This window comes from Melanaphis sacchari, unplaced genomic scaffold (genome assembly GCF_002803265.2).
Source record: "Melanaphis sacchari strain LSU unplaced genomic scaffold, SCAv2.0 Contig0_pilon_pilon, whole genome shotgun sequence".
Taxonomy (NCBI): domain Eukaryota; kingdom Metazoa; phylum Arthropoda; class Insecta; order Hemiptera; family Aphididae; genus Melanaphis; species Melanaphis sacchari.
The window spans coordinates 993,642-1,007,298 of NW_020270366.1; the positions used below are offsets into that span (position 1 = coordinate 993,642).

At 25.7% G+C, this 13,657-nt stretch overlaps 1 protein-coding gene across 4 annotated transcripts in view; it reads right to left on the bottom strand.

Annotated features, from left to right (window-relative positions):
• Positions 1-13,657, bottom strand: part of LOC112594895 — a 34,970-nt gene that overhangs the window by 11,567 nt on the left and 9,746 nt on the right. Inside the window, exons 1-2 of one of the 4 annotated variants that reach the window (XM_025339935.1) lie at positions 8,928-9,225; positions 6,625-7,013 (exon numbers count right to left, since the gene is read on the bottom strand). In XM_025339935.1, the coding sequence (XP_025195720.1) occupies positions 6,625-6,846 (222 nt within the window). In that variant the 5' untranslated portion in view covers positions 6,847-7,013; positions 8,928-9,225. Of the gene's footprint in view, positions 1-6,624; positions 7,017-8,927; positions 9,226-13,657 lie in introns of those variants that run through there. The other 3 variants (XM_025339917.1, XM_025339925.1, XM_025339910.1) reach the window with 3 other exon arrangements.

Below are 13,657 nucleotides of genomic sequence, written 5' to 3' on the forward strand. Positions count from 1 at the left end.
GTGTGTGTGTGTGTGTGTGTGTGTGTGTGTGTGTGTGTGTGTGTGTGCACTGTGTGTAATATTATACATTATGCACATAAATATACACACACACATACTCGCCCTCGTAAAAATCTGTGAGTGCATTAGTCTTGTTCGTGTCGGTCAGTCTGGCGATTCTCAATTAAAACAATTTAAAACATTTTATTTCTTTCATATAACCGCAAAAATAGCCCGAACATAATCATTATATATATCATTATTCATTGAAAAATACGTATAATATCTTAAACTAATTTACCTATATAGTTTCCTGTTTCATAAACTAAGGTTTATATTAAACATTCATTAATATTATAATAGGATCGATTATACAGTTCATTTTAGTTTCATATCGATCTACATAATTGTATGTGAATTAGTTTATGTAATATATATATTATATTATAAATGTACGTCATTATTGCCTTTTAATCTTCAAACTTATACCTATTACATCGATTCAAAATAAATAAATAATAGTTTGAATTTATTTAAAAAAAAAAATAAAAACTATCATCTGTTTCAAGTTGCCATATAAGTACAGGATTGATTGTCGATAAATATACCTACGTAGTGATTATTTTATTACAAATTATAGTGATATTATTAGTATTAACTGATAATGTTAGACATTGTTGGTAATCACTCTTCAAGACTCATATTTATAAATCGCACAATCCACTATAGCGTTGCTTTCAGTGTTTTACTGAAGTTTTATTAACTGATAGTATCGTAATTTTAACCCCTTCCCTCGGCCATCAAAAATAAAAAAATAATAAAAATTAAAACTATTGTTGTGCTACTAGTTACAACCTTTACTGAGCTGAGTTCAAGCGAAACCATGGATTTCATTGTTTATCACAAGTATAATTATAGGTAAATATTTTATTACCAGCAAAGATAATACTTATTTGTTGCTCGCGATACCACTTCATTGTCTGTAAGAGTTTGGTTAGGATTTTCTGTAGGCTACACTATTGTGTTTTCATTAGCTCGCCAGTATCATAATACATTATTATTGAATCATTTCCCGTATATTATCGATTAGCTATTAATACTAGCGAACGGAAATAAATAAGTACATATTGTATTATAATGTATCAACGCCGCACCTTCTTAATTTGTTTCTTCACTTTAACCTCCCAGAAGCACTTGTGCAGTACATTATTTAGATTCGATATATCTGTACCCATACAGATCACATATTAAACACCACGCCACACGGTCATCGATACCCGGTACTTTATTTATATTGACACGTGCGTATCATTCGACCGAGATAATGTAAATTACATTATTTATATTTTCGAAACGACAGCGGTTGTCTCCGTTGTGTGCCTGCGCGAAGCATGCAACAATGATATTGTCAAGACGTACCTATCGGTGCATGTTGTTAACTGTCGTAAAAAGATATGACATATATATATATATATATATATATATTGAACAATGTCATACGGTACGCCGCATAATAGGTGTATATAATTATTATTACAGGTATAGGACACTCGATCGTCGTCTATAAGACGCTTCGCGACACACGTGTACAAATTAGTTTCGTGGCGATTCATAACGTCGTTGGAAATGTGCCAAGAACAATATAATATCATATCGTATAACAATAAAATATATTATCATCGTATCCTTAGCCACGGATTGCGGGTTATAATTTATATAATATATTATTTGACGGAGGTTCATTTTATTTGCGCTTCAGGAAATGTCGAAAACACTACGTATTTTGAAATCAACTCGAAACGCGCTTCGACTACCCATTTGATTTCAACTATTAATATTATAGCGTGCTGGCTACAGATAAAGACTACACCTGTAATAGCTAATTTAACTATACGACTGGATGCGTCGATTAAAATTATATTTTATTGCAACGATCTGCAAATAGTATTCACTTCTGCTGCAATTTTTGGTAATTAATTATTGCATTTTAATTAATTAATTATAAAATTTAAATATGTGTATGCGAGGTGCAGATGTTGCATATATCATCTGATCTGTTTTTTATAATACCTATGTTACCATAGTATTATAATAGTAGTTATACGTTTTCTTTATTATTACACATAACAAGTGCAGTCGTAGTTATACTTTAATTCAAATATTATAGCGTAAAAAGAGTGTATTATTTTTCATACGTTATGATAATTGTAAGCTGTTTGTTTTATTATAAATGTATATTATTTTAAATATTAATCTAAAATTGAGAGTGTAAAGTTTATAAAATATAAGTTATATATTCTATCTGAAACATATTATTACATAATACCGTGTTGGCATGGGTATCTATATATATATTTTTTTATAAAAGATATTTACAACCTGTATACATAATAACACAATGGTCACAATGAGTAAAATATAAGTTGACAATGTATTTTAGTCGTGATGACTAGAAAGAGCATCCATTGACACTACTTCCAAATTATGAACCTAGAAGGAGGATTGTTAATATTATTGATTATTAGATATTGTTTAATAGATCACGTGGCCACTAATGTTTAAAGCGAAAGGGCGGATCTATACGTCTTATAATTAGTTAGTAATTATAATATACTTAACAATAATTAAGTCATGAATCGAGGAAAAGAAATGTATTTTAGGTCAGTAAAAGTTTGTACGAATTACATTGTTATCGTTATTATTTACTTCATTATTTCACTGTGCACCAAATATTCAGTGTATTTGTGAACACCTAAACGCAATGAAGCAATTTATTTTTAATTCGTTACAAAACAAATTATATTTAACCATACTATGATAATTTGGCTATTATGAGAAATAAAAAAATAAATAGCATAACGAAACTTGATCAATACTATATATATTAGAAGTATTACTTTATAAGGTAGATAATTTATGCTTTTTAGTTCTTATAAAAAGCAATATAAGAAGATATAGTTACAGACTGAAAATTGAATCTGTTAATAAATTGAATTTGTTGTATATTAAGTGATATGCAATTAATTTAAATAAAATATCGAAAAAAAAAATAATGATAATATCTTATTATAATAACTTGAACTATGTTATACGAATAGTATTCAAATTTCAAAGCCAATGGTGAAGGTAAGAGATGACAACAAAAAATAATTGCGTCATACGGTCAACGAACGATATTTTAATAAATGTATTTGATACAACATCGGCAATAACAACTGTTCTTATTATAGCATGACTATTACGAATGATATGATATTATTATGTTACTCCAATTGTTTATTGTCTTTCGTTGTCCTATAACTAATGTTAAATATTATGAATACTAAATGTTCTATAATAATATTTGCCACAAATATATTATAAAAAATATTTTTAGTCAATAATATTTATAATCTTTTTTAGGAGTCTATATACCGCATAGTAATTATACAATGTTTAAATAATTATTATGTCTATCTCATAACTTTCGAAACGTTACCAGCTTTGGTATTCTTAGAAATTAATTTTTAATTTAGGTACATTGTCTATAATATAAAGCTGTGCACAGACAATTTCGTCAATTTTGTTAGTGTACTTATAATTATCACGCTTATAATATGTATTTTAAATGTAAATATATTATTATTTAACTTGAACTTTATTCAAAGAAGGATTACCATTGAATTAGTCTCTTATTTAAAAGTTTAAAACAACGAAAATATGTTTTTTAATTAAAACAAAATAATTAAGCTAATTAATATAAGTCTATTATTGTCAATTGAGTTAGTAGGAAAATGAATAATCTTTAAATTTCGAAAAAATTATTAAACTTTAAAAGAAAAATTATATTATAAAAATAATATATTTTATTCAATTATGAAAGTATGTTATGTTGAATAATATTTAACGTCGAATAACGATATATAGAAGCGTTAAATTAAAATTTTTTAATGTACAAAATATTTTGACTATTTATTAAAATACAAAGAAATTAATTATAGGAGCAAAATAACTTTATTATACCTATTTAATCTAAGAGGTTTATTATAATACACATGGTTCGTGAAGAACAATAGACACGTCTACTTATGTGGGTAGTGCAATGAGGGTACATCTATGCTTATATTTGAATTTTAATAATATTACAAGCGTAGGTCATCGAACGAATTTATGGGAGCATTGAACAGTATAACAATAAATATTATAACAGGTATTCATGTTTAGGTATCTAATGGTAATTTTATGAAAAATATTGCTCCTGATCAAAAAATTGTTTTGCTGGAACCATCCAAATTTGTTAGTAATTTCCTACATCTTATAACATAATTACATTTGTACCTATAATTTACAAATACGTATGAGTTAGCAGTTATGCTTTTGTGTAGTTACTAATTATTAGTGAGGAGTTGAATAACAAATTAAAGGGCTGTATAAAAATTTTAATTTTATATCATTGGTGTAATATGCAATAAAATGATGTATTTTGGAGTGTCGCGACGATAAGTTATATTAACCGTTCCCTAGTAAACGAAATTTTATTGTCGCATAGAGCATTTAAATTATTTTTAATTTTAAGGTTATTTTGATGATAACATCCATTACTAGTCTATGGTCATAACTCATTACATATACCACCTGCAGTATATATTATATTCGTGAAGTGAAATAACGATAGCTTAGGATGATATCCTGAAGTCCTCCCCTGCTTGCTGACCAGCTGTTAAAAGTTTTTTTAAATAAATATCATTAAACGACTTTGGTCAATAATAACGTAATATTATTATAATAAATAAATATTTAGATTTGTTATCAGAACAGTATCCGGGATATTAACGAGAAGGTTATCCACATGATCATCACTTGCCTAATTTACACAAAAAAAAAAAAAAAAAAAAAAAAAAAAAAAAAAACGGAGAAACCTTATTGAGTATTACATGTTAATTTTATGGTTTCTGATCATAACGAAACGGTGCTTCTATAACGATGATGGAAGTTATTTTATACATTTTAATTTTCTTTCAGGGTAATCATTTTCGGTACAACGATACTTTTTAGAGTAATAAATGTTTCGCGTATTGAGATATGTTGACCATAAATTATGAACAGATCAGATTAATCAGAGGTTGGTTACTTGTCAGGATTGTATACTTGTGGTAATTTTTTTTTTTTTAATATCATTATTCAAATAGGCTGCCAAAAATTGGAAACTCAATTCGCAGTAAATAATACTAGGATATATATATATATATATATATATATTGTATACATAGTTTTTTTTTACATTGTGATAATGATTGGAAATAAAGACATAACGAACGATTTTATTGAACTCTATGATCATCTATAGGCTATAGTAGAAGTTTAGCGACACGAGTTTAATTCATAAATTAATTAATCATGAAGGTAGATTATATATACAACTACAATAATGTATTTAATTATAAGCATCGCTTTTAAATTTCAAACGATAATAATATAAACTAGTTTTGAATAACTCAAAACACAATTTATTTTTAGTTATTACGAGGTCACTAAAAGTACCATATAGAGTAATACAAAAAAATCAAGTTTTTTCCTATTCGGACATTAGATAAATTATTTTAATGAGGCATTTTTTCAAACATATTTTAACATTAAAGTTCTATTAATATATATTTTATATAGCCATATTACTCATATTATATAGGGGTTATAGAAAATTAATTAAATTAAACATTTTTTCAATTACTAAAAATATAAAAGCAAACAGTTTGAAGATTGCTTTCTAAGAACAATTCTCTAACGTGACTTGAATACAGAAAATTAAACTTTTTAACATAAAATAACATTTGACCTAACATTTCGAGGGTGTTTACAAATCACAATTATGATAATTTTTTTTTTTTAATTTTACGATTAAGCGTTCTTACTACACCGTTCTTATTCTTCTTACTTTCTTTCTTATTCACGTTTAAATTTGGTCTTTAAGGTAGGTAATCTAATTTATAATAAATAGTTAATAATGATTATAAAATTACAGAAACCGTTCCATTTTACGATTTAGACATAGATATAGATCGTATTTATGTTGTTTGAAGTTGATTTAAAAGTTTTATACGACTAAAGTATACACCTTCCTTATGATAGTATTATTGAATAATTATCGTGAGCTCAGAATCAAAAAACTTAAAACTAAAAATTTAATTTCAAACTGCCATTTTTTCTTTTGTTATTCTTATCGAATATAAAAATTAATTGAGTTATTCTGCGTTTATTAGTTATATTATGTATTATAATATATTAGATTAGTACTTTACTGTAGTATCATTTTATTATTTTATAATCGTTGCATAACCTTTTGGCCCTAACACTCCAGTCAATGGCCAAAATGTGCTGTTTATGGAATCGCTATTAAACAACAAAGTTTGTGGATTGCGATCGCTTTATCGAACTTTTTAGTGTTTATAGTCCAGGAAAATTCTTTAAACAGTGGGCTTGTGCACGTGGTTGATAGTGGCTAAACGCATGTTATTATGTACGTATGTCCAATAATAGGAAGACATACCCCCAAGAAAGCGGATTTTCGAGAATAAAAAAAATAAAATCGACCCTGGCGCGCTTACTGGTCTCGCGCGCCCACGCGACCTAACAATATATCATAATATAGGCATAACATTTAATACTCACGTCGTCTTCGTCGTCACGCACGCTGTTCATCCAAAAGCACATGGCCATGCATATGAGCACCGCACCCGAGGCGACCAGACCTACGCCGATGTACCGGACGGCCGGCACGGGTTTCGTGTGATGGTCGGCCAGCCCGAGCCAGTTGAACAGGGCGCCGATGCACACCAGCGTCATGCCGAACCGGTATGGCCGTTGCGATTCTTCCGGGACAATCAGCGCCATTTCCGGGTGCGTGGTATCGGCAATTGTGTCGGTGTCAGCCACAATCGGTCGCGCGGTTGTAGCCTGTTGTCGCCGTAACAGTTGTTTCCACTGAATCGTATTTCAATAAAAAATTATTATTATTTCGTCGGCTATCGCGCCGGCGGCAGTTGTTGCTGCGGCAGTGGCTGCTGAAACAATAATACGAAAACACGAATGTAGTCGGTCGAAGCTACGTTGATTTGCACATTTTCAAAAACATGAAATAATTATAATACTCATTAATTTCTACGCATGTATCACTGTTATATAATAATTTAATGAACACATTTTTTGGTCGACAGATCGCGTTAATCTCCGTAAAATTGTTGTCGTGTTTTCATACAAATATTGTGTTATTGGTATTTGGTAGTAACTACGACATAATATGTGACAATCGTGTCACAGATTTAGCGATCGAGTTTAACACATCTACGTTTGTCGTTTAAACATAAATATGATACTGCATAATAATATTGCTGACATATGAAAGTATTATTAGATTATTATGTTGATTTAAAAAATAATTAATTATTAACAATTTTTCATTGATATTATTTTGGTGGTTTTATTTAAATTTTAAACTATAGTAAATTATTTTATCCGGTCAGCTAATTGTTTTAATAAAAATTTACATTTTATAAGTGTAGTAGATAAACAATTATTATATTATACTTCAATTTTTCACGAACACATTATTAAGTTACTCGTTAATCGACAGTGAAAATAACTGTATATAGTACACGAGAGTATATACTACCTACATAAAGATATTACAACGATGATATTATGTTAAGTATCTACATAATTTCGGTGTTAGTAAAAAATCAGTTTTTCTATAGATGTTGAACGGTTCATGAAAACAGTAAGCACCTATCTACGTGAAAACCTGAGGTGAATGAACCAAATTTTTTTTTTTTTAGAAAAAAGTGATTTCTTCTTTTTTGATTTGCTTTCCTTTTGTCAATCGTCACTGATACAGCAGCAGCCGCTGGCTGTAGTCTGCAGACACCTTCACGGTTCACTAAACGCGTAGCGCTTCACGCACTATTAGTATCACTTCCTAACAATGTACACACAACAATAACTAGTGTGAATAGAGTAACTATTATTTAAAACTCATTTCACGAATATATTATTAAAATATTCAATGAGATTTTTCTCTAATGAAAACTAACGATTGCAATCAGTCTATAATATTTATAGATCTTACTAATTAATGTCATAAATGGAAATTTTACGTTTTATAATACTACAGGTATGTAAATGATAAAACAGTAATTAAATAGGCATACCAATAATATTGAGTACCCATATAAAATAGATATCCGTACTTTAATTGTTTTTGACATTAGCTTTCTATATGACTATATAAGTTTCTATACCTACATAATACAAACACGAACTGATTCGCTAAACAATTTATATGCTTAATATTTTATTGCAGATTATTACACGAAACTCTATTATTTAATATCCCACTAGGAAATAATGAATTGCAAACGTATAAAATGAAACATGGAACAAGTAAATAATATAGAATAATATATGTATAAAGGAATATACTGATATTAAGGCGAATGTCTACTAATTCTAATTCGATAATATTTTACTATTATACCACATAATATGATTATCGTACTTAAAAATCGATTCTTAGCCTGTAATATCGGTTTATTCAAACTTGTTTGAAATTTATATAAAAATGTGAAAATATAGATAGTAAACATGAAATAAAGGTTAATGAGCTTTTTTAGTGTTATAGTAAAAACAAATTACAATAGTCTCTATAAATAAATAATAGAAATAAAAAATGAATCATAAAGATAATATATTAATATATTATATAGTCAAAAAAATATGAATCGTAGTATTGTTCACACAACTTAATAATATTAATTTTGTTATTTTTATTTTTTGATGAATGTGTAAACATTTTTAACAATTTAAATAATATGTAATTACAATAATTTACACAAATCAAACTCAATTAAAAATATTAAAAAATGCTAATATTTATTAAAAACTAAAATATTAAATTTTCGTAATAAGTTGATACCTACTTGAAATACCATAGTTTTTCTCAACTAGATTAAAATATTGATGTAATAAATGTGTAGAATAGTATTCTGAATTCTCTGTAGAAAATTTCACGTCTAAACGTATTGATTTTGTCGAGATTTTTAACACTAATTTTTACTAACAACACGATTGTAAAGACACAATTAACTATTAACAGCCTTTAAAAACAATGAATTATAATATATTTATTATAATTACACTTAACTTTAACATTACAATACACATATACGATTTAAACAAAATTGGCTCCTTTCTCACGTTCGTACAAAGCGTTTTAATCTTACCCGTCTACGGTTGTTACTGATATCAAGTTTTAATTTATAGTTTATAAGTGGGATATTTCTAATCTCTTATATAAATATCAGATGTTTTCTTCTAATAAAGGTTAATAGTTTTTACCAACACCTTGACTTTGTGTAAACGTCAACTATACCTACATACCTAATTTATTTACATGCACCGTATACGTACAGTATTTTGATGATACAACTAGTTATAAACAATTTGTACGCAAATAAGATGTACTCACATATAGATGCAACAATACAATAACAATAACAATACGTAAAAAAGTTCGTCACTTAGGAATAATTTATTATATAAGCTTAAACTTTGATATAGGTATATGTTATTAAGAGATCTCATACGTCATACAATACTATTCAAATTTTAATTGTTAATTTATTATAATTAGTATGCTTGTAAACTGATGTATATACGTCATACGAGTGTATACACTACATAGTACACATACATCTATTATTTGTACATGAAAAATAAGGATGCGTAATTATTATTATCTATTTTTAAATTAAATTACTCATTTAAAATATATCTTGGTTAAAACTTCAAATAAATGTAATTAATTTATAATATTTTCTATACCTTAATTTTATATTATGAAAGTATTTATAATAATATTAAATAATAGCAAACATCATATTTTTGAGAATTTAAAATTTAGGTATATATACATAGGTTGCTATTTGGAAATATAAAAGTTGCATGTAATTTTGAAAATGTAGAGAGGGCGATATTAACATAAGACAAGTATTTACAATAGAAGCAAAAGGTGAGTAAAAAAGTGAAACAGTTAACTTTCAAAAGAATAATAGATACAAGTGATATCCCTTATGAATTGCATAATTTATTATTGTAAAAAATATAGACAGAGTACATAATATATAAATAAATTTACACAATACATATATTCATTGTTTTTATTCAATCTTAATCTTGAATATATTAAATAATAAAAATAAACAATAAAATATGATTATAATAATCGTTCTAAATATTTTAACACAAGCTATTTTAATCACATCTCTGTACATTGTTTTTTAATTCATTGATTCATTATTCATTATTATTTATTGAAAAATATTAATAGGTTACAGCTTACAGCTTATACGTAAGAACTGTATTAAATATTATTTATCCATAGCCTATTTGGCTTCTAGGTTAAAATACCTATCTATAATATAGATAAAAACAGATTGTATGGTATATGTAAAAAGTACCATGATATTATATTACACTATAAACATATGATTAAATTTACACACAAATACTACTAGGCTTGAAACAATCAAGTGACCCATCCCTGATGAATTAATGAATAGATAGAATTATAGAATTATAACTAAATACAACATCATTAAATATCCCACTTTATATTTTTATTACTGATTAAAATTTATAATTATATAATAATGATTTTATTTAAAATAAAATGCATTTTGTATGATTATATTTATAATAGCATTTTAAGTAAAATAAAAAATGTATTGTTTCAATTCAACAACTAATTTGATAGAAAAATCTTTAAAATTAAAAATATTATAATATTGTAAAAATAGTATAATACATATTTGTATACAACTTGATTGATTGTTTAAAATTTAGATGAGTGAAATGGAGTGGAGTAGTTTCAAAAAATATTGGTACACTATTTTATGTAAATATTTTATATTTATACCTTATAACTATGAGTGAATTTAATTTTTAACTATGTTCAAAATTCGATTCTTCAATAACAAAATTTTCAAGGATTTTACTAATTTGGAATAAAAAATTAATAACGTGTGTGTCATATAAAGTACCTAAAATTTCAAATACGAGTATATGTTAAAAAAATCATTCTATAAAGTTACTTTTAATATATTTTAATTTTACATTTGCATTTATATTAGCAGTAAATAAATAAAATTAAACTTCTATATTATTTTGTATTTATTTAATGTATACAACATTATGTTTAGAAAATATCAGTTCTTCAATAACTAAAATTGTGAATTACATTCTGTTTTATAAATACTATCTACCTACTTAATGATAATATTATCTACTTTTTAATAATTAAAAATGAAATTATGTATTTGTTTTTATTAAGAATGCTTTGCACTATAACAAAAGTTAAAATTATTTTTAAAATGTTAGAGTTCTCACATAAATACACAATATACTTTTGTATAGGTAATTAATATACCTTATTAAATACATTATGCATTACTCGTATTTTGACTGTTATTTTTTAAAATATTGTTGTAGATAATTTAAAATTTAAATAATACCCTTATGTGTTTACATTCAATTTAAATGACTAATTTATTATTATTAGGTAGTAATATAGTATTGTAGTTTAAATTTGATTTTATGCGTTAGGTACAAGGTAATCCTTATACAATATAAATGTGTCATATTTAGCGAAAATCCGGCACTCTTAATGTGATCCGGAAATATGGGATACACTATTATTACCAAATATCTCTAGTCACCTATACAATTTAATTTAAAACCTTTGTTTTGGTATGTTAACAAAAAAGTAATTATTTAATTAAATATTTTGAAGTTCAAAGTATTTTGAATATTATGGTGTAAAATGTGATTGCTATTAAAATGCGAATATTATTCAAGTGATTTTTAAAATGTTTTATTTATTTAGTTTCTATAAATGGTTAAATTAGATTTAAAATTTTAGACATAAAAACGTAGTTTTTTGAATCAAAGAAAAGGAGATTTTTTATAATACTGATAAATATTTATAATAATACACATCGAAAATTATTGTAAAATATATTGCATTATCAATAAACTATCAAATACAGAAAGATAAATATTCCATAAATTACAAAAATTTTTTTTTTTTTAGTGCTTTTATTTGAAACATTACGAAATTTAAATTTTTTTATTGAGAAAATTGTTCAACATAACTCGATAAATAAGGTTAGGCGCTAACAGGTTGTAGAAACTCAGAGTAGTCATTCGCCTCGCTTGCTACACTTAGGTGTATGGCAGTATTTTGTTATTATTATTATTATTTTTTTTTTTATTGAGAATATGGTTAGCAGCTGGTGCTAAAATTAAAATTTGATTATTATTATTATTTGATAAATAACTTGTTAATAATTACGTTTTATGAATATTTACTTAATTGACAATAGAATAACACCAGATAGGAAATTTTTTTCTTCTTCTTTATTCATTAACTGCCCAATAAAAATTAAAAAGTGAAATATGTAAATGCGATTCTGAGTCAATTTATTAATAGTTTACTCTTTCTATTTTCACGATGGGAATTAAAAGCAAATTTGAGTTGAATTTCTCTTAATTTATCAATTCTTGATATTCATTCTATATTCTATTCGATTTGTTTTTTTTTTTTTTTGGTTTTATAATCTTAGCTATTTTATTAGTGTTTTTTAGAAAGCCGATTCATTCAATCATTTCCCAGAATTTCACAGCCCCTTATTTCAGTGATATCCATTATTATTTTTAATTTATAATACCAAATATTTATAACTATTATACTAGGTACTACCTTTTTTAAATAAATTTGTGTTAATCAGAAATGGTAAGACAATTTGAGAAAAATATGTAAATATCTATACCAATGTAGTTTGGCTTTAAATTGTGGTCATTGACGGATACGTGTATATAAAATCAGCATTTCTCATATAATATTCATTCATAAATATAGTTACGTCAATAGGTTAGGTTAGGTTAAGTCTGCACAGAACTGTAGATACCGTTAGAATTGATTGCAATATTATTCAGTACATTTTATAGTTTAAGATTATGTTTTTAATTAAATACGTGTATTGCATATATGCACCATGCAGTATGCATATTTTAATGTTTCCGTGTTTGTTCTGGTATTTATTTATTATTTATATATCGGCGTTAGCCTTCGATAACTTTCAAAAAACATTTGTCAACAACTTAAATTTGCATTTTTGTATCCAAATAAAATATTCTAGTTTGTTACAAAATATATTTGTGTATTAAAATCAAATAAAAAGTACTATTCTCAGTGAAATTTAAATTGATTTTATAAATATATTATATTTTCATGAAATTTAAACATTAAAATAATACTAAAACTTAAATATATTAATAATTGTATAATACTATTTATTTTTATAATGTTAATAAATAAAGATTTATGATTTATACAAATAATTTCTAATATTTATAAATTGTAATTAATTGAATACGTTAAAATTATATTACTATATATTTTGTATAAGTAATATAAAAAAAGTTAAATATGGCAAATAAACTTTTATTGATTATATATACAAGATATACAAGATATTATGAAATACAATTACGTAGAAAAAAGTTATATATAAAACTAGGAAGGTGTGTTTTTTAAGAAACTCGTTATACCTTGACCTTGCCAAGGCATACTATTATTTAAAGTTTAAAT